General features: G+C 44.0%; 1 protein-coding gene across 1 annotated transcript in view; it reads left to right on the top strand.

Annotated features, from left to right (window-relative positions):
* vstm2l (V-set and transmembrane domain containing 2 like) overlaps positions 1 to 22158 on the top strand; it is a 127918-nt gene that overhangs the window by 85005 nt on the left and 20755 nt on the right. The window contains exon 3 of the mRNA XM_062979757.1: positions 8928 to 8978. Coding sequence (XP_062835827.1) covers positions 8928 to 8978 — 51 coding nt within the window. The remainder of the gene's footprint in view (positions 1 to 8927; positions 8979 to 22158) is intronic.

Genomic DNA, 22158 nt, shown 5'->3' with positions numbered 1-22158 from the left:
CCCAGTTAGCTTTGCACAGCTGCAGCACGTTGGAAGAGGCTGAAACAAAATGTAAAGGAGGGAAAACAAACGAACGACCAATAGGTAAGGCAAACCATCGTCCTGGGGGACGGAACAGTGAGACTCTACTGTATTATCTAATTTGCACTGGATTATATGGCAGTGTAGACTCAAGGCCCTTCCACACAGCTATATAACCCATTTAGAATCTTATATTATCTGCTTTGAACTGGATAGAGATGAGCACTAACCCCCAGAGTCAGACAGGACTGGACTTAATGTCAGGAGAAAACCTTTACCCTTTCCCTTAACTACCACCAATTCCTCAATACTTTATTTCCCATACCAACATACTTCGCCACAGCAATGCATGGCCGGGCACAGCTAGTTAGCATTATATATTACTATATTGTACTATACCAATATACTGTAATATTATTAGTAATATTACATTTAATATATAATATATGATCAATATTATTATATTGTATAATTATTAGTACTATATTGCATTACATTATAATATCAGTATCAATATTATATGTATATACAATATATTATATTATTACCATAGCACAATATTATTATATTATATAGTACTACAGTAGAGTCTCACTTATCCAACATAAACGGGCTGGCAGAACGTTGGATAAGCAAATATGTTGGATAATAAGGAGAGATTTAAGAAAAAGACTATTAAACATCAAAATAGGTTATGATTTTACAAATTAACCACCAAAACATCATGTTATACAACAAATTTGACAGGAAAAGTAGTTCATTACACATTAATGCTATGTAGTAATTACTGTATTTTCGAATTTAGCACCAAGATATCACAATGCATTGGAAACACTGACAACAAAAATAATGATAATCCAGAACGTTGGATAAGTGAGTGTTGGATAAGTGAGACTCTGCTGTATGTTGTTGCTGGGGGGGAGGGGCCAACTTCTATTCTTGCTTCTGACAACCTAGCATTTCAAAAACATGCAAATACCTCTCCACTTTTAAGCAGTACCTATTTATCTACTCACATTTTGCTTTCGAACCACTAGGTAGGCGGAAGCTGGGCTAAAGGTCAGGAGCTCACCCCGACCGGGACTTTGAGCTGTCAACTTTTCAATTGATAGGATTTACTGCAGCTGATGGTTTAACCTGCTGTGGGAAAGTCCATCCCTTGGACATAAACAGTCCATGCCTTTTGGAAACTCTCTGCTGCGGAGTGTGGTGGAGACTCCTTCTTTGGAGGCTTTTAAACAGAGGCTGGATGGCCATCTGTCGGGGGTGCTTTAAATGCAATTTTCCTGCTTTTTAGCAGGGGGTTGGACTGGATGGCCCGTGAGGTCTCTTCCAACTCTATAATTCTATGATTCTATTATTCTTTCCCTAAATGTTGTGCTCCAAATCCAAGAACTCACAGCCACATGAAGCCCTACCATGGATGGATGCTGGGAATTGCAATCCCAGCCACCAAACTGAGACGAAAACAGGTGGCAGAGTGCAAATCTCTTCCCTTCTCACTCTCTGGGGTGTTGTTTCCTCTCTTCCTGTGTCTCTCCCAAAATCCGATAGCATTCCCAGACACGTTGTCGAAGGCTTTCATGGCCGGGATCACAGGGTTGTTGTATATTTTCCGGGCTGTATGGCCGTGTTCCAGAAGTATTCTCTCCTGGAACATGGCCATACAGCCCGGAAAACATACAACATTCTCGGACGCCTTCTGTTTCCATGTTCTGGTGTTCTTTGTGGCTCCTTATCCTCCGTTATCCCTCCCTCCATCTCTCTTTCTTGCTCTCTCGGGGTCTTCCTCTCTCCTTTATCTTGCTTGGGAAACAGCTGTCGCTTTCTCTTTTCTCCTTCTTTCTTTTTCTCTGCCATTCTTCGCTCAGGAACAGATAAGGACTGAATAACAGCAAGGGGATGTTTGGGGATTTCAATCAGGCTGTGTCATTTTGTGGGGGATTCTGTGACTTGCATTTGTATTGCTGCAGTGAGAAAAGGGCTGTGATGATAATAATAATAATAATAATAATAATAATAATAATAATAATAATAATAACTTTATTTTTATACCCCCGCCTCCTTGATTGATGAGCTAACCCTCAGCTCACCTTCATCAGACCACTTTGCGAACAGCGAAAATGGCACTGACAAAACACGACAGCTTCACTGATTTATAACTGCTGAAACTCAGCGGCTCTAAGGCTTTATTTACAGTATTTACAATGCTTACTGTCCAAAGCTATCTGGACACATGTTGCATCCACATGGACAAACATGGAGAAAGTCAGTCTCTCTCAAAAGTCCATTCTCTGTGTGCATGAAGCACCTTCTGCATTCCACAGTCTGTGATGCATCTTCCTGTCAGGTAGCTCAAACGGAAGTCCTTGCCATTTGCCCTTCCAGCAATCAATCAGGGCTGGCCAGAATTAACCTCTTGGCTGCTGGAATGCTTGCCAGAACGAAACACACAATCCAACCGCAAACAATAGATAGAACATTTCATCCTATATCAACAAAAACACTAACATGTAATACCACTTTAAATGCCATGACTCAATGCTGTCGAATCCTGGGATCTGTAGTTTCTCTGTGTCTTCAGCCTTCTCTGCCAAAGAGTGTTGGTGCCTCACCAAACTACAACTTCCAGGATTCCACAACATCATTGAGCCAAGCCAGTTAAAATGGGGTCAAGTTGCATTAATTCTGTAATATAGATGCAACCAGGGCTCAAATCGCTGCAGCATATTTAAACTTTGCACATGGGCAGAGGCTATTTTGCACCCTTTATTGAATTGCTACCAATTAGAGAAGATTCAGAGTACATATACATACACACTGTAGAATGAGTGCAGTTTTGACACTACTTTTTGTGCCATATACTTCCTGGGAAGTGTAGTTTTGCAAGGTCTGCATCCCTCTCTGATGCCTCACCGAACTACAACTCCCGAGCCGGTAGGCTGTTGGAAATGATGGGAGTTGAAGTCCAAAACACCTGGAGGGCCAAAGCTTGCCCACGCCTGGTCTAGAGCTATGGCTGTTCTAAAATGGAATTAAACTGCATTCATTCTTCCATGTGGATGCACCAGTGCTCAAACCATTGCAGCATATTCCCTCGTTTTAAATACTTATTACACTATTTGCATTTGTCTGGCTGCATTAGTTGAGCATCAAACATAAACCTCTAGATATAAGCATTTTTATAAAGAAGGAATACCATATATACTCGAAGATAAGCTGAGTTTTTCAGCCCTTTATTTTGAGCTGAAAAAGCCTCTCTCGGCTTATAATGGGATCAAAGTCAAGGCAACAGAACCTGGAGGCCATTGCTTGCAATATATGTTATATTTCTCTCTTACGCTCACTTATCAGTGTGTTTTCTTTAGCAAAGCATCCCTCGCTCTTAACCAAGGGAATGTTTTGAATAGGGAAAGACACTCATGCAAGCCAGGAAGAAAAATATATATCCATTAATCTTATAAAAGGATTGTCTCCTGAAATATTTGTTAATCTCTCCTACAGATATATAGACATTAACCCCCTGCATGCATTTGCAATCCCTATGTACTTATATATATATATCTGTATCTATCTATCTATCTAACTATCTATCTATCTACATGAATTTTATATATGAATTTCCCCTCATATGTTTGCAGGTCGTTCCAAATCCTATATACATATAGATCCATGAACTTGCATATCTGTATCCATATATATACATTATTTAACCTATTGATGCCCCGATTAATGTAATTTTATTGATATCCATTTTTTATTTTGAAATTTACCAGTAGCTGCTTCATTTCTCACCCTTGGCTTATACTCGGGTCAATAGGTTATCCCAGTTTTTTGTGCTAAAATTATATATGGCTTATGTTTGGGTCGGCTTATACTCGAGTATATACGGTACATAAAAATTATGCCCAAGTGGCCTTAAAACAAAGAGCGGTTTTCCAAACCTTTTTGCATTCTTGGGTGGAATTTGGAGATGGCGGAGCAAACTGCTTACTGCAAATGCCAGTCCCCTCCTCTTTTGCAGAGAAGAAATATTAAATCTGGATCCAATTAGTTCTCGAATCTGTCGGGAGCCTTCCCCGGCTTCTGCTCTTTCTGCCCCAGAAGCATGGAGGAGATGTTTCGGCATGGCTCTGTACTCCAAAATTGCATTTCTGTTCCTTATAAAAGGTGAGAATTAAAGATAGCAGGACACATTCCGGTAGAACTGGAGCGTGAAGGCAGGCATTTGCAAAGCCGTAGCAGGAGTTGATAACACTTTTTTTATATTTCCATCCATGAGGGACATGACTGGGTTGATAAATATCCATGCTTCACCCATGACCACTCTTGGCACCGGAGCGCAGAAAAAGTCCAGCAAAGTCTCCTTCTCTGGATGTTTTAAAACAGGATTTGATGATGATAAATGGAAGCTCTTACACGTGCCCGCGATCCAGAGTCACCCGCAGAAAAATAACACGCCACTCAGGTTTGCAGAACAAAAAATACAGGAACTTTACTGATTCCAAGAGATCAAAAACAGTAATAATAATAATAATAATAATAATAATAATAATAATAATAATAATAATAATAGCCCAGGAGCAAGCCATCAGAACAAAGGCAATTAAGGCCAAGATCGAAAAAGTTTCCTTGCAGACTGTGCAAGGAAACTGACGAAACCACTGATCATATCCTCAGCTGCTGTAAGAAAATCGTACAGACAGACTACAAACAGAGGCACAACTATGTGGCCCAAATGATTCATTGGAACTTATGCCTCAAGGACCACCTCCCAGCAGCAAAGAACTGGTGGGATCACAAACCTGCAAAAGTATTGGAAAATGAGCACGCAAAGATACTGTGGGACTTCTGAATCCAGACTGACAAAGTTCTGGAACACAACACACCAGACATCACAGTTGTGGAAAAGAAAAAGGTTTGGATCATTGATGTCGCCATCCCAGGTGACAGTCGCATTGACGAAAAACAACAGGAAAAACTCAGCCGCTATCAGGATCTCAAGATTGAACTTCAAAGACTCTGGCAGAAACCAGTGCAGGTGGTCCCGGTGGTGATGGGCACATTGGGTGCCATGCCAAAAGATCTCAGCTGGCATTTGGAAACAATAGACATTGACAAAATCATGATCTGCCAATTGCAAAAGGCCACCCTACTGGGATCTGCACGCATCATCTGAAAATACATCACACAGTCCTAGACACTTGGGAAGTGTTCAACTTGTGATTTTGTGATATGAAATCAAGCATATCTATCTTGTTTGCTGTGTCATAATAAAATAATAATAATAATAATTTTATTTGTATCCCGCCACTATCTCCCCCGGAGGGGACTCGGCTGGCTCACAGAAATATCAAATACAAAACAATAACAACATACAATACATCAATAAACAATAACATGCACCAATTGTAATATTTGCACACTAACCAAAAAGAATAAAAACACATTTATTACAATGGTCCCTCTGATCACTTACAGAAGTCCTCAGTCATAAACAGTCCTTTCTCAGTCCACAAATCTGCTTCAGAGAAGAATACAGTCCTGGTTCTTCTCTCTCTTTTCTCAGCAGCAAAACAGACCTCGAAATAGCAAGGCCTCTCTGAGCACACTGCTTTTTTCACCAGCGGGACTCAGGACTGAAAACTTGTCCAAACTGGTTCTGCAGCAGCAGAACAGAAACAGTATCAAATCAATCTCCAGGTCTTTTGCAGGCTCAGTCAATCGTCTTCATGAACTTCATTTTCCAGTTAACACACAGCACAGTGCGTTTGCAACCCATGACAAGGTGGCCATCTATTGGGAGGGCTTGGTTTGGGCACCCAGGCAAGGCAAGAGGAGGTTAGACTGGATGGCCTTTGCCGTCTCTTCTGGTTCTGTTATTCTAAGGGAGGTCTGCTCTTTGAAAGCTTCAACATTGCTTAAATGAGGGTATTTAGCCAATGTATTTATTTATTTATTTACAGTATTTATATTCTGCCCTTCTTTCTTACCCCGAAGGGGACTCAGGGCGGATCACATTGTACACATATAAGGCAAACATTCAATGCCCATATACACATAGAACAGAGACAGAGACAGACGCAGAGGCAATTTAAACCTTCTCCAGCTTCCAGCTTCCTGAGGGTATGCTTGATTCCGGCCACAGGGGAAGCAGATGCTTCATCGTCCACTGTGATGGCACTTCCTCATTCCAATGGCGGCTAAATGATTTTTATGGTGTCATAAATTAGCCTCCCCACATATAAGTGGTACCTAAATTAGCTACTTGATAGATGCAACTATCTTTCAGGTTGCATAGGTGCGTGAGAACCACTTGGAAATGAACATGTTTTGGGAGGCTTTGATCAGATTTGCAAGTGATACCAAATTTGGGAGGGAAAGGACAGGATGAGGATCCAAAGTGACTGTGACCGATGAAAAGGCTGACTGGCCAAAACTAACCAAAGGAATTTCAACAGGGAGAGAAATGTACGGTACTATAGGTAAAGGTTTTCCCCTGACCTTAAGTCTAGTCGTACCCAACTCTGGGGGTTGGTGCTCATCTCCATTTCTAAGCTGAAGAGCCGGCATTGTCCGTAGACACCTCCAAGGTCATGTGGCCGGCATGACTGCATGGAGCACCGTTACCTTCCCAAAGAAGCTGTATCTATTGATCTACTCACATTTGCAAGTTTCTGAACTGCTAGGTTGGCAGACGCTAACAGCTCTCCGGATGCTATATATCTACATACGGGACAGAGCATCAGCAGAGAGTTATCTGCCCCAGCAATATGCAAAGCTCTAAACAAAATGTTACACTTCAGACAACAGAGGTGTTGTGACTCAGGTGGAGTCTCAGAGTGACTCTGATGGGGATTGTGGGATTCAGGTTCAGAGTGTCCCTGTTGTGAGAGATGAGGAGCAGGGAGGCATTCCCACGGCAGGGAATGGTGTTGATGATACTGAAGCTAGCCAGGTGCAAAGGGAGGACAACTTCCCGTTAGATAGCAAGCAGACAGAGGCTGCTGCTAACGAGCCATCTGGCCTTGATGAAACGGCATCTCTGGATCGAGCTGGCCGTTTGGAATTTCAGGTTCGCAGGAGTGACAGAATAGCAAACAAAAAAGAGAGGTCAGAGGGCAAAGAAATGCATTCATGCTGTGCAGAGAATATTAAAGGGTGTGCGGAGAGAGAAACCTTTGTCAAAAGCAACGTCTTGTTTGAGTTAGAAGCAGCTCTTGCTTTCTTGGATTATCCTGTAATCAAGTTCATGGGACTATGGCATGTATTAATGGAACCTTGTTTTATGCCTAAGATTTTCTTGGATTATTCTTTATAGTCTTGCTTTGGCAACAATCTTTTGGATCTTTACTTTTGCTTTTAAAGAACTATTTATTTCCTATTTCCTAAAAGACTTCAACCTGTGTACAGCCTGGTGTGTTCAGCAAGGTGAAGCTATCCTGAGGTGCGACAGGAGGGTAAACCCTGAAAAGCCTCCATCAGACTGGTTGCCTTAGATGTCAATAAATTGATAACCTGCACAGTGGCCTGGTTATCACACCAAATGAACAGTGGAATTTGAAAATTGACCTGCCCCTAGCATCACTGCTATCAAACTAGAAAATTCCAGGATTAAGTCAGAGGTGATCGCTCCAATGTGCCAAATTTTGGGCCATAGCTCGGCACACCAGTGCCCGTTGAAATAAGCCACAACCCAATGGCTCCAGAAGCCTCTGACGTTTTTTTTTTAAGGATGTCCTTCAATCAAAGGCCTACCTCCAGAAAGAGAACCAAATAAACTGCGATAAAATTGCAGCCATATTGCCAAATCAGCCTTAATCTTGCGGGTAATCACCAAATGATAATGCGGTAACCTATGTTAGTGTAATTCTGTTGTTAAAGTGAAATGTTATATCAAGTTAAGATGTTGGGTGTTTGCAACTGTGTGTTTCCGGCATTCCAGCAGCACAAGGGTTAAGCACAAGCCAGCTTGATTGATTGACCACAGGACCAATAGGGCAGGGTTTCCGTTTGAACTGTCTGGCCGGAACTCATGAACACAGGAATGAGGGAGGTGCCAGCCTGTAGAGATAGCAGCCGAGCTGAGCGGAGAAGACGAGCCATGTGTGCGGAGAGCTATGGCTTTCAGCAACTGTATATATGTATAATAAAGTATTTAAACCTGGGATCAGCAGTAAATCAACGACTGGCCTGTCGTTTTGTTGGTGCATAAAGTGGTCCTTCGGGTGAGCAGACGGAGAGAACTCACAAAATCAGTCAGGGTGATGGATGATCGATTCATCTCCCTATCCCATCATCCACACCACCCTTGACAATCTAAAACCTAATATAGCATCTCTCAGGATTCGAACCTGCGATCTTTCGGTCTGCAAGTTCAGCAGCTCAGCGCTTTAACACGCTGCGCCAGGGAACATACGGCCTGAAAAACTCACTGCAACCCACGGAACATGAGTTGATAGCGGAAGCATAACAGAAGGGGGTTGGATTGGATGGCCTTTGGAGGCCTCTTCCAATTCCAATGTCCTGTGCTTTTGTGATGCTATGAAATGTATGAATGCACTGGATGTGGAGTGGCAGTTCCTTGCCTGAATCCCTGCCAAGGGCGGACTCCCAGGGACCTCTTTCTCTTGGTCTCTGCCTCCTTTGAGCCCCTTTCCTTCCCTTGTTCCCTTTCATGGACTGAAGCCCGAGTCCCTCCCCGAAACCTCTGTTCTGCCTCCCCACCAATTTTCCTCTGCTCTCCTCCTTGCCTTTGAAGACGGCATTAAAGGCCAAGGTGCGAATTAGTTGGATGGGTTTTCTCCTTCTCCCCCTCCTTCCCTTTCTCAGGCTGAACTAATGGGTTTTCTCTCTCTCTCTCTCTCTTTCTTCCCTTCTCTCCTTCCTTCCTTCCCTTCCTGCAGCTAAAAGCATCTCCACAGGAAGAGCCCGGGAAGGAAGCGACGAAAATAAGCGTGAGTTTTTCCGATAATGACTTCTTCTTTGGAAGAGTTGTTTTTTTAAAAAAAAATCAAGGACACCAATGTGACTTTGCTCTTTGGCACAAAGTGGGGTTTCATTTTATTTAAATTTTTTCGCAGAAGAGTTGGGAAGTTCTTCTCCAACTGCAGACTTGCAAGTTCAACTCTGCAGACTTTGCGTTAATGTAATGGAGGGAAAGAGTTACAAAAATCATGGCTTTTCTATCCATCACTGTCTGCAACCAAGGCAAACGCTTCAGGGAGGTGCCATCGGGTTGTTGTGTGTTTTCTGGGCTGTATGGCCATGTTCTCGTTGTGGTAATCTCTGAGCGGTTAGACTCAATTTAACCCTCTCTGGGGGAGATTCCACCAAAATGAGCAGAGTAGCAAAAGCAAAGTTTTTAAATGCAGCAGTTGCTTACACGGGGTGAGCAAGAGAAGCCTTTGACCATTTAGGATTGCAATGGACTGCAGAGTCTCAGTAAAAGTTCAAAAAGTATTTATTCAGGTAAAAAGAACTCTATTGTAGATAGAAAGGCTTGGGAGCTGTCTAGTCTACTCTAGACTGGTTTTTAAGTAAAAATGAGAAAGGAAAAATAACAACCATAGTTACATCTTGCCAGGAAAGACAGCAAGATGCTTCTTGTTAGCTAGAAGAACAAAGAGAGAAGAAGCTTAGAGAGGGGCGACTGACCGCATGGTTGTGCCTTTTATTGGGGCAATAAACATTCCAATGGATAGGAAGTTAGTATCCCTAAAGAGTCACATTTCTACTAACTTCAAAGTAAGGGATGTGACGTGAACAGGATAGAGTGAAACACAGTAAAGCCTGTCTAGGCATGCTTTGGAAACAGGGAAAGGATTCCCTCAATCTAACTCTATCATCTATCTGACTACATCTAGACTTGAGTAGTCCAGGATGATTCCCAACAGTTCTCTCCTGACGTTTTGCCCACATCTATGGCAAGCATCCTCAGAGGTTGTGAGGATGCCTGCCATAGATGTGGGCGAAACATCAGGAGAGAATACTTCTGGAACATGGCCATACAACATACAACAACCCTGTGATTCCAGCCATGAAGGCCTCCGTCAACATGGAGATGCCATCCTTCATGGAAATCGTCCTGTGAAGCCCTTTATTCTTATAACTAGCTTTGCCCAGCCACGCGTTGCTGTGGCTTATGGGAATCATTTGTTAGACAGGTGAAATAGCAGTGAATAGCCTTGCAGCCTCAACGCCTGGCTTTTTTTCTGGAGTAGCTGGAGTAGCACCCTCAATCAAAGAGCCGCTGTGAAGCCTGGCTACTTCCTTTGTAGGGGAATCCTTGTTTGGCCAGATTGAATTGCACTGAATAGTCTTGCAGTTTAAAAGCCTGGCTGCTTTTTTACATAGGGCATTCTTGCTAGGCCAGGCTGAATAGGACAGAGTAGCCTCATGGCTTCAATGCCTGGAGATTTTTCACTGAGGGGAAATCTTGGTTGGCCAGGTTGAATAGCACTGAATAGCCTAACTGCCTGTGCCCTTGGTGCCATCTTGGCTGAGGGAGTTGCTAGGACACGAAGGGGGCAGGGCCTAAAGGCAGCGGGGGGGCTAAAGGCAACAGAGCCTACCTTTCTAACTGGCAGTTAGGGGGAGAAAGGCTCTTCTTCATCCTCTGTAATTTGGACTATTTTTCTAGGGTTTTTTTTATTGAAAGACATATTTTGGATATGTCTTTTGTGGCCAAATTTGGTGTGATTGGGTTCAGTGGTTTTGTTGTTTACTCCATAGTAAAACATATTGGGAATAGAAGAGCCGTTAAGCTCTAATCACCCTCTTTTATGAGGTAAATTCCCATTAAAATAGCAAAGAATTGCAGCAGCGTGAGACTTACGTGGGTGTGAGTTTGGAAGGCCTCTGTGTATTCAGGAAGGGAAAGGGATGCAAAGTTAGCTTTAAATTTTAAAAGTATTTATTGAGGTAAAAAGAAATCCATTGATGGATAGAAAAGGTTAGGACCTAACTAACTAATCTATCCTGTTCTAATACACATAGCCGGATTAAAATAACAAAGCTCTAGATAAGCTACATCTTGACTAATAGAGGACAGAGGTGCGTCCTCTCTGGAACAAAGCAGGAAGCTGGAATGGCGACCAAGCCTTGTGGGTTGCTTCTTCTCTAGGGCCATAAACATTCCAAAGGACCAAATTGGGGAAGTTACGTCAAAGCCCTAGGAGAGATCACATTTCTAAAAAGACAAAGGGTGGGCTGACCTAAATAGGACAGGAAGCAGGAAACAATAGTGAATCCTATCTAGGCATGCTTTGGAAACGGGGGAAAATTCCCTCAATCGAACTCTATCATCTATCTGACTATGTTTAGACTTGAGTAGTCCAGGATGAATCCCAACAAAACAAACACTATGTTTTTATATATATAGATAATAACAATAATAATAATAATAATACTTTATTTATAACCCACTTCCTTCTCCCTGAGGGAACTCGGAGCAGTTCACATGGGGACCATGCCCGATCAATAGATAAAACATTATGACAGCATATATAATTAAAACAATAACAGTAAAATAACATTCATAAAATACATAGCGAGCATCAGGACTAAACGGTGGGGCTATTAAGAAAGTACAGGGAAGTCAGGCATGTGCAAAAACGCAAGGCAATGAGATTCAGGAATAGGGTGCAGTGCTGAGGGTTAGGGCAGTAAATAAAGACTGGATGGTGATGAAAACAGACCTATGTATTGCGGATTGTGTCCAGGGTAAGTGCTAATCTAATCTCCCAAGGGAGAGAGTTCCAGAGCCAGGGGACCACCACCAAGAAGACCCCTCCCTCGTCCCCACCCGTCGTGTTTGCGATGGAGGCGGGAGCGAGAGGAGGGCCTCCTCGGTGGATCTAAGAGCTTGTGCTGGTTCTTAGGGGGAGATACGGTCACGCAAGTAAGCAGGACCCAAGCCGTTTAGGGCTTTATGTAGATGTTAAATAACAAGGGAGACAGTATTGAGCCCTGCGGGACTCCACAAGATGATGGCTGTGGGGCTGAGCAGGTGTCCCATAGTATATAGATAGTACATAGATATTGAACATAGAGGTGTGTATATATATATATATATATATATATATATATATATGTCTTTTCTCATCTTCGGCATCTTGGAGGCTTGTGCCTGGTTATGACCGGGGGGAGGGGGGATTCTGTTGCTCCATCTCCCTGCCGAAGACCTGTTATTCATAAAATTCCTCCTTGGTTGAATCACTGACATTTTTTCCCCTGGCATTTCCTTATGGGTGCCTTTATACTTCCCCACTTTTAAGCAGTACCTGTTTATCTACTCACATTTTGCTTTAGACATGCTAGGTAGGCAGAAGCTGAGCTAAAGGTCAGGAGCTCACCCCAACTCAAGCTTCGAACTGTCAACTTTCAGTTGGCAAGACTTACTTCAGCTGGGGCGTGCCTTTATACTTCCCCACTTTTAAGCAGTACCTATTTATCTACTCACATTTTGCTTTAGACCTGCTAGGTAGGCTAGGCAGAAGCTGAGCTAAAGGTCAGGAGCTCACCCTGACTCAAGCTTCGAACTGTCAACTTTCGGTTGGCAAGACTTACTTCAGCTGGGGGGTGCCTTTATACTTCCCCACTTTTAAGCAGTACCTATTTATCTATTCACATTTTGCTTCCAAACTGCTAAGTAGGCAGAAGCTGGGCTAAAGGTCAGGAGCTCACCCCGACCCGGACTTTGAACTGTTAACTTTTAGTTGGCAAGATTTACTGCAGCTGGTGGTTAATCTGCTGTGCTAAAGTCCAGCTCTGTCATATCCACATGAAATCCAGGTACATAGTCACTGCAGAGATGTATCTCCTTCTGCTTTCTCTGTGTACGATCTAACATCTTTGGATAGCATATTCCATAGACTCTGATATATGCAATTTTTTTCTTTTCTGCATGCAAAAGTTTGAGAAAAAACTGTAGAAACAGCGCTGTTTTCAAAGAAGGCATCTTCACCTTCATTTCCAGTCTCTGCATCCTTTCAAATTCATTGCAGACTAAGAGCAAACCTATCATGGGTTCTTCATGGACAGATCTCTGGAGAGAGGGTTTGCCGTTGCCTTCCTCTGAGGCTGAGAGAGCGTGACTCACCCAATGGACTGACTCCATTTGGAGCCACGATGGTGCAGTGAGTTCTTAACTTGTGCCGGCTGAGCTGCTGACCTCGAGGTTGGGTTGCTGACCTGAAGGTTGCCTGTTCAAATCCGTGATATGGGGTTTTTTTTTCCGTGTCAGGAGCAACCGGAGTTGCTTCTGGAGTGAGAGAATTGTCCGTCTGCAAGGACGTTGCCCAGGGGACGCCCGGATGTTTTGATGTTTTTACCATCCTTGTGGGAGGCTTCTCTCATGTCCCCGCATGGAGCTGGAGCTGATAGAGGGAGCTCATCCACACTCTCCCCAAATGGGATTCGAACCTGGCAGCTTTCAGGTCAGCAACCCAACCTTCAAGTCACTTAGTCCACTATGCCATCTGGGGGCTCCGTGAGATGGGGTGAGCTTCTATCTGTCAGCTCTAGCTTGTGAGGACATAAGAGAAGCCTCCCAGCAGGATGATAACACATCCAGGGCAACGTCTTTGTAGATGTCAAATTCTCTCACCTGCAGTCACTTCTGACATGATAAAGAACCCAGTGGGTTTCCATAGATGACCATCTGTCAGGAGGGTTTTGGTTGTGCCTTTCTACCTGGCCCTTGAGGACTTTTCCAAGCGTATTACCATAATTCTATGGCCCATAATGTTTTGCTCCAGAAGTGGAATCTAACTGCATGCATTCCAACAGTATAGACCAGGCGTGGGCAAACTTGGGCCCTCCGGGTGTTTTGGACTTCAACTCCCACAATTCCTAACAGCCTACCGGCTGTTAGGAATTGTGGGAGTTGAAGTCCAAAACACCCGGAGGGCCCAAGTTTGCCCATGCCTGGTATAGACAGAGTCACACCTTTCCTGGCCGACTCGTCAACATTTCCAACACTTTGCACAACACACTAGTGACTCATTCTGGAGTCTTTGCTGGACCTCCAGTTAATGGGTTTGTTTCCCCCCCCCATCATTGCTGCTGCATCAGGATGAATTATGGCCACGTTCTCTGCCAGAGCAAGGACAGTGGGGAAAATAAATTGCCGGGGCCAAGGACTCCGGCTTTTTCCTTTGACTGCCTTTTACGCTGATAGATGGATATGAGCAAGGGAGGCCACAAAATTCTCAACAAACTCTGTGCACATCCCAAGGATGCATCTGCACTGTGGAATTAATGCAGTTTGACGCTGATTGAACTGCCATGACACAATACTATGGAACCCTAGGAGTTGTACGAGGGTTTAATGAAAAGTAATACCTCCACCTTCGTAAGACCTCAACAGTTGGCAGTACTGGTATGCGGCAAGTACTAGCTTGTTCAGTAGACTCTCCTCTACAGTTCCAGCCTTAGCATTGAATGGTTGTGTTGTTAAAGTGTGAAGTATGGAACCCTGTGCAGACGGTTCCATGTGGCGGGAAGCTTTAAGCATTGAATGGTTGTGTTGTTAAAGTGCGAAGTATGGAACCCTGCGCAGATGGTTCCATGTGGCGGGAAGCCTTAGCATTGAACGGTTGTGTTGTTAAAGTGCAAAGTATGGAACCCTGCACAGACGGTTCTATTTCGTGGGAAGCCTTAGCATTGAATGGTTGTGTTGTTAAAAGTGTGAAGTATGGAACCTTGCACAGATGGTTACATTTGGTGAGAAGCCTTAACATTGAACGGTTGTTTTGTTAAAGTGCGAAGTATGGAACCCTGTGCAGATGGTTCCATTTGGTGGGAAGGCTTAACATTGAACGGTTGTGTTGTTAAAGTATGAAGTATGGAACCCTGTGCAGACGGTTCCATTTGGTGGGAAGCCTTAGCATTGAACGGTTGTGTTGTTAAAGTGCGAAGTATGGAATCCTGCGCAGTTGTGTTGTTAAAGTGCAAGGTATGGAACCCTGTGCAGATGGTCCCATTTGGCGGGAAGCCTTAGCATTGAATGGTTGTGTTGTTAAAGTGTGAAATATGGAACCTTGTGCAGACGGTTCTACTTGGCGGGAAGCTTTAGTATTGATTGGTTGTGTTGTTAAAGTGCAAAGTATGGAACCCTGCACAGACGGTTCTATTTCATGGGAAGCCTTAGCATTGAATGGTTGTGTTGTTAAAAGTGTGAAGTATGGAACCTTGCACAGATGGTTACATTTGGTGAGAAGCCTTAACATTGAATGGTTGTGTTGTTAAAGTGCGAAGTATGGAACCCTGCGCAGATGGTTCCATGTGGCGGGAAGCCTTAGTATTGAACGGTTGTGTTGTTAAAGTATAAAGTATGGAACCCTGTGCAGATGGTTCCATTTGGTGGGAAGGCTTAACATTGAACGGTTGTGTTGTTAAAGTATGAAGTATGGAACCCTGTGCAGACGATTCCATTTGGTGGGAAGCCTTAGCATTGAACGGTTGTGTTGTTAAAGTGCGAAGTATGGAATCCTGCGCAGTTGTGTTGTTAAAGTGCAAGGTATGGAACCCTGTGCAGACGGTCCCATTTGGCGGGAAGCCTTAGCATTGAATGGTTGTGTTGTTAAAGTGTGAAATATGGAACCTTGTGCAGACGGTTCTACTTGGCGGGAAGCTTTAGTATTGATTGGTTGTGTTGTTAAAGTGCAAAGTATGGAACCCTGCACAGACGGTTCTATTTCATGGGAAGCCTTAGCATTGAATGGTTGTGTTGTTAAAAGTGTGAAGTATGGAACCTTGCACAGATGGTTACATTTGGTGAGAAGCCTTAACATTGAATGGTTGTGTTGTTAAAGTGCGAAGTATGGAACCCTGCGCAGATGGTTCCATGTGGCGGGAAGCCTTAGTATTGAACGGTTGTGTTGTTAAAGTATAAAGTATGGAACCCTGTGCAGATGGTTCCATTTGGTGGGAAGGCTTAACATTGAACGGTTGTGTTGTTAAAGTATGAAGTATGGAACCCTGTGCAGACGATTCCATTTGGTGGGAAGCCTTAGCATTGAACGGTTGTGTTGTTAAAGTGCGAAGTATGGAATCCTGCGCAGTTGTGTTGTTAAAGTGCAAGGTATGGAACCCTGTGCAGACGGTCCCATTTGGCGGGAAGCCTTAGCATTGAATGGTTGTGTTGTTAAAGTGTGAAATATGGAACCTTGTTCAGACGGTTCTACTTGGCGGGAAGCTTTAGTATTGAACGGTTGTGTTGTTAAAGTGCAAAGTATGGAACCTTGCACAGGCGGTTACATTTGCCGGGAAGCCTTAGCATTGAACGGTTGTGTTGTTAAAGTGCGAAATATGGAACCCTGTGCAGATGGTTCCATTTGGAAGCCTTAGCATTGAACGGTTGTGTTGTTAAAGTGCGAAGTATGGAACCCTGCGCAGATGGTTCCATGTGGCGGGAAGCCTTAGTATTGAACGGTTGTGTTGTTAAAGTATAAAGTATGGAACCCTGTGCAGATGGTTCCATGTGGTGGGAAGCCTTAGCATTGAATGGTTGTGTTGTTAAAGTGCAAAGTATGGAACCCTGTGCAGACGGTTCCATTTGGTGGGAAGCCTTAGCATTGAACGGTTGTGTTGTTAAAGTGCAAAGTATGGAACCCTGCGCAGACGGTTCCATGTGGTGGGAAGCCTTAGCATTGAACGGTTGTGTTGTAAAGTGCAAAATATAGAACCCTGCAAAGACAGTCAGCCAATGCGACTTAAGCAATGAACGTGCAGTCACTGAATTGATGTGTTGATGTGAGTCCTGTGCGTCATTAGGCAAGTAAATTTAAAGATGTTGAGATGGGAACATCCGACTTGCATGACAAACAAAGAGTTGGATGTCCTGTGACAGCAACCACCGAGTTTCACAAGCAAAAGATTGACAGATTGATTCAGGACGATCGTCGTATCACTCAGAGAGAAATTTCATACATAATCGGCATTTCACAAGAACGTGTGGGTCACATTATTGCTTGGCTTGGCTATCGGAAGATCTGTGCACGATGGGTCCTGTGAGACGCTGGTTGCGGAAACAGAGTGTCGACTTCTTCCGTGACGGCTTCAGAAAACTTGTCCATCATTGGCAGAAATGTATCCAATTGACTAGTGATTATGTGGAAAAGTGAATAGTGGTAGTTAAAGAGCACATTCTAAGGATTATTTCTGCGTTTGATTTATTAAAATATTCCCATCCGAACCCAATTAATGAAGGTGGAGGCATTACTTTTCATTCAACCCTCATAGTTTTACAATGTCTGTAGCCTTCTCTGCCAAAGAGGGCTGGTGCTTCACCAAACTATATCTCCCAGGATTTCATAACATTGAGCCATAGCAGTTCAAGGAGTGTCCAAATGCATTCATTCTACAGTGTGACTGCACCCTAGGCTTTTTTCTGCACCCTTTTTGCAGGAAACCACAATGTATTTCCATGTGGAATAATTCCCGGAAGATTTGGAGATGTGAGAACACAAGGGCACAGAAATATTTGTTTTCTCTTACAGCAGGGAAAAGAAAAACCCATGGGAACTGGTTCCTCTTTGCAATTCAAAATTTGAGGATATACGTGGAAGGTTTTGGCCATTTCGTTCCGTTTCCAGTCTTGGCGTCCGGTGCATCCGTCGTCCCAGGAAATATCTTTTCCCATTTCTGTCTGCCTCCAAATAGAGAAGATTGGCCCTAAGGAGGCAATAATCTCATTTAAGAGAACGGATTGGAATTACAACCCCATTTAGGCCCTCGAGGGAGGCATCAGGAAACGGGCAAATTAAAGGAAGAGGGGGAAATGTGTCCTCGGTTTCTCTTCCATTCATGCTTTCCCTGCTCCGGTTGGGATGTGCAGCGTGTGCCTCTGCCTGCGCCCACACACCCCGCGTGCCGTCTCCTTCTCAATTATCTCCCAGCTCGTTACAGCCGAGGGTTTCTTTGCCCACGATAAAAATAGAATAATATTTAAGAAGCACTTATTCTAATTGCTGCCGCTCTGGCATTGTGTCCTTTCAATCACGCTCCCAGGCAGAGTCCCTGATGGGCAGGCGCTGGCGCCGAGGCTCAAATCGCTGCGGTGGCAGAAACACATGGCTTCAAAGCCAAGCACTGCTTTGGGTCCCAGTACATGGCAATTCCCATCATCATCAGCACCACCACCATCATCACCACCATCATCATCATCACCACCACCATCATCATCAGTGGGTGTGGGACAAGGGAAGCCACTGGGTACGGCTCAGTTTCAGCTGCAAAGGATTCTTTGCATCAAACATGCCCAACTCCACCACTATTTTCTCCCACCTATTCTCCTCTTTCTCCTTCTTCTGTTTCCTTCCCCTCCTTCCTTTTCCCCTTCTTCTTCCTCTTCTTCTTCCATCAACCTCCCCTTCTTCCTTTCGCTCTGCATACGCTCCTTAGAATCATACAATCCTAGAGTTGGAAGAGACCTCATGGGCCACCCAGTCCAACCCCCTTCTGCCAAAAAGCAGGAGAATCACATTCAAAGCACGCCCGACAGATGGCCATCCAGCCTCTGCTTAAAAGTCACCAAAGAAGGAGCCTGCACCACACTCCGGAGCAGAGAGTTCCACTGCTGAACTGCTCTCCCACACAGTTAGGAAGTTCTTCTTCATGTTCATGTAGAATCTCCTTCCTTTCCTGTAATTTGAAGCAATTGTTCAATTGCGTCTTAGTCTCCATGGTCCTCATCATGTCTCCTCTCTATTGGCCTTCTCTTCTGCAGGCCAAACATGCCCAGCTCTTTAAGCCACTCTTCATGGGGCTTGTTCTCCAGACCCTTGATCCTTTGAGTCACACTCCTCTGGACACTTTGTCAGTTTGTCAATATCTCCTTTCACTTGTGGTGCCCAGAATTGGATCTAGACACTAGTCTCCTCTTGATGCAGGCCAAAATCCCATTGGCTTTTTTCGCTGCTGCATCACATTCCTGGCTCATGTTCCCCTTCCTCCCCATGAAGACTCCAAGATCCTTTTCAGACGTCCTGCTGTTGAGCCAGGCATCGTCTCCCATTCTGTATCTTTGAATTTCATTTTTTTCTGCCTAAGTGGAGTCTCTTGCATTTGTCCCTGTTGAACTTCATTTTGTTAGTTTCAGCCCATCTCTAGTCTGTTAAGATCGTTTTGAATTCTGCTCCTGTCTTCTGGAGTATTAGCTTTCCCTCCCACTTTGGTCTTGTCTGCAAACTTGATGATCATGCCTTCTAACCCTTCGTCTAAGTCTTCTCTGCTTGGGCCTCTTTATTGCAATGGGTTAAACCAGTAGTTCCCAATCTTTTTTTGACCAGGGCCCACTTTGACCAGGACCCACTTAACCAGGGCCCACTTTGACCATGGACCACTCTCCAACATCTTCTATATATATATATAAAAGAGTGATGGCATCAGGGCAGCGGACAAAACAACAAAACTACAGGCCCCCCAACCTCGAAATTTGACAATACAACCCATCATCCACGGCTCTAGGTTGATACAACAAAAAGAAAAGAAAAATAAAGTTCTAATTAGAGGGAGAGAAATAATTGTTTTTATCCAATTGCTGCCAGTTACAAAGCTAAGTTCCGCCCACTTGGTCTCCTAGCAACCTACTCAGCCCAGGGGACAGGCACAAGAGTTTGGAGAGACCCCTAAGGGCCATCCAGCCCAACCCTTTCTACTATGCAGCAGGATACAATCCAAGCATTTACAACACATGGACAATGTATAAATACTATACAATACTACACAGGGACATAGACCCCCTCTACCCTCACCACTTTCACAGTACACAAACAACCAAATGCATACTAAACATAAAGACAACCATACAACAGACATTCAATACCACCACTACCTCATCCATTTCTCACCAACACCACCAGACAACACCACAGCCGGGCACAGCTAGTTAGTACTAAAAGGGTTACGAATCAGTTTTTGGTCAACTTTAGATTTGGTTTGGTTATTTGGGGTGCTGATTCTGAAAACTGCATTGGATAGACCACATCCGCTCTAGTTTCTGATACAGAACATATGCCATCCAGTAGTCACCATCTATCTGCTTGCCCACAGAAAACCATATTTAATAATCTAGAGCTGATGTGGTCTATCCAATGCAATGGTCAACTTTGCAGAAAGGAGTGGAAATAAAATAAAGAAAGAAAGAGGAAGGAGGTTTGCGGACCGTGTTTTCATTCTCGTGACCCACTGCTGGGCCGCGGCCCACAGGTTGAGAACCACTGGGTTTAACCCTTGTGCAGGCTGAACTGTTGACCTGAAGGTTGAAGGTTTGAATCCACAGGATAGGGTGAGCTTCCGACTGTCAGCCCCAGCTTCACATTCAGGGACATGAGATATGTTTGCACTTTGTGCTCTTGCCCCAAAGCACTTTATAACCATACTATTGCACTTTAATTTAAATGGCCCCTCCATGCTATCCTTCTCCACCAAATTGGTGGTCCATCTTATTTTATTACAGTAGAGTCTCACTTATCCAACATAAACGGGCCGGCAGAACGTTGGATAAGTAAATATGTTGGATAATAAGGAGGGATCAAGGAAAAGTCTATTAAACATCAAATTAGGTTATGATTTTACAAATTAAGCACCAAAACATCATGTTATACAACAAATTTGACAGAAAAAGTAGTTCAATACACAGTAATGCTATGTAGTAATTACTGTATTTATGAATTTAGCACCAAAATATCACGATGTATTGAAAACCTTGACTACAAAAATGCGTTGGATAATCCAGAATGTTGGATAAGCTAATGTTGGATAAGTGAGACTCTACTGTATATTGTTACTCATTTTATGTTTTAAATGAGCTTTTATGGATTGATGTATTGTTCTGCATAATGTCATTTTATTGTGTTTTTACTCTTCGTAATGTTTTAATTGTTGTACTTCGGTTATTGTTTTCGGGCCTTTGTCCCATGTTAGCCGCCCCAAATCCCAGCCGGGAGATGGTGTCGGGATAGAAAAATATTTATTTATTTATTTATTTACAGTATTTATATTCCACCCTTCTTTCTCACCCGAAGGGGACTCAGGGCGGATCACATTACACATGTAAGGCAAACATTCAATGCCTTAACATAGAACAAAGACAGAGACAAACGCAGGCTCCGAGCTGGCCTCGAACTTATGACCTCTTGGTCAGAGTGATTTGTTGCAGCTGGCTGCAGCTGACTGCTTATCAGCCTGCGCCACAGCCCGGGCTAAAAATAAAGTTACTTACTTACATGAGAGAAGCCTCCCGGCAGGTAACACATCCAAGTATCCCCTGGGCAACATCTCTATAGACGGCCGATTCTCTCACACCAGAAGTGGCTTGTCTCAATTCGCTTCTGACACGATAACAAAAAACTTCCAGGACTCCAAACCCAAAGGAAATCAGGGTTGTTGTATGTCTTTCGGGCTGTGTGGCCATGTTCCAGAAGTATTCTCTCCTGACATTTCGCCCACATCTGTGGATGCCTGCCACAGATGTGGGTGAAACGTCAGGAGAGAATATTTCTGGAACATGGCCACACAGCCCGAAAGACATACAACAACCCTGTGATCCCGGCCATGAAAGCCTTCGACAACCCAAAGGAAATCTTCTGATTAAAAGTTTGAAAGGGAACCTTTAGAGAGAGAAAGAGAGAGCTGTGCCAGGAAGAGCCTCCAATTATCCACACTAATTGTTTAAAGTTGTGGAGGATGTGAGGATGGGTGCCGGGGGGCTGTGCCTGTGTTTCCGCAATGTGCGCCCGCTTGCTGTGCCGAAATGCCAGCCGTCTCATCATCCCTGTTCCCTTCCCACATTCTCATTCGGAGGGGCCTGAGCAGACCCAAGAGGACCGGCTCCAGCATCTTCGTGGGGATAAGGAGCCCATAAATCCTTGCCGAGGGCGGAATTAACTTTTGTGCCAATTGCCTTGGCGTCCCCGAAGACCCATTCCGGAAACCTAGGCTGCTTAAGTGGGACGCAAAAAACATAGATTTTTGTTAATCCAAAGAGAAGCAGGAATGGCACGAAAGAGCTCAAAAGGGGGGCTTCCAGCCAAGACAAAGGGACACAAGGGGAACGTATTTAAATCTAATGACACCTCCATTTCAGAAAGACATACGATCCATCCATCCATCCGTGAAAGACCATCCAGG

Source organism: Anolis carolinensis, chromosome 4, assembly GCF_035594765.1.
Source record: "Anolis carolinensis isolate JA03-04 chromosome 4, rAnoCar3.1.pri, whole genome shotgun sequence".
Lineage (NCBI taxonomy): Eukaryota > Metazoa > Chordata > Lepidosauria > Squamata > Dactyloidae > Anolis > Anolis carolinensis.
The sequence above is the reverse complement of the archived record's forward strand: the minus strand, read 5'-3'. Positions and strand labels throughout refer to the sequence as shown.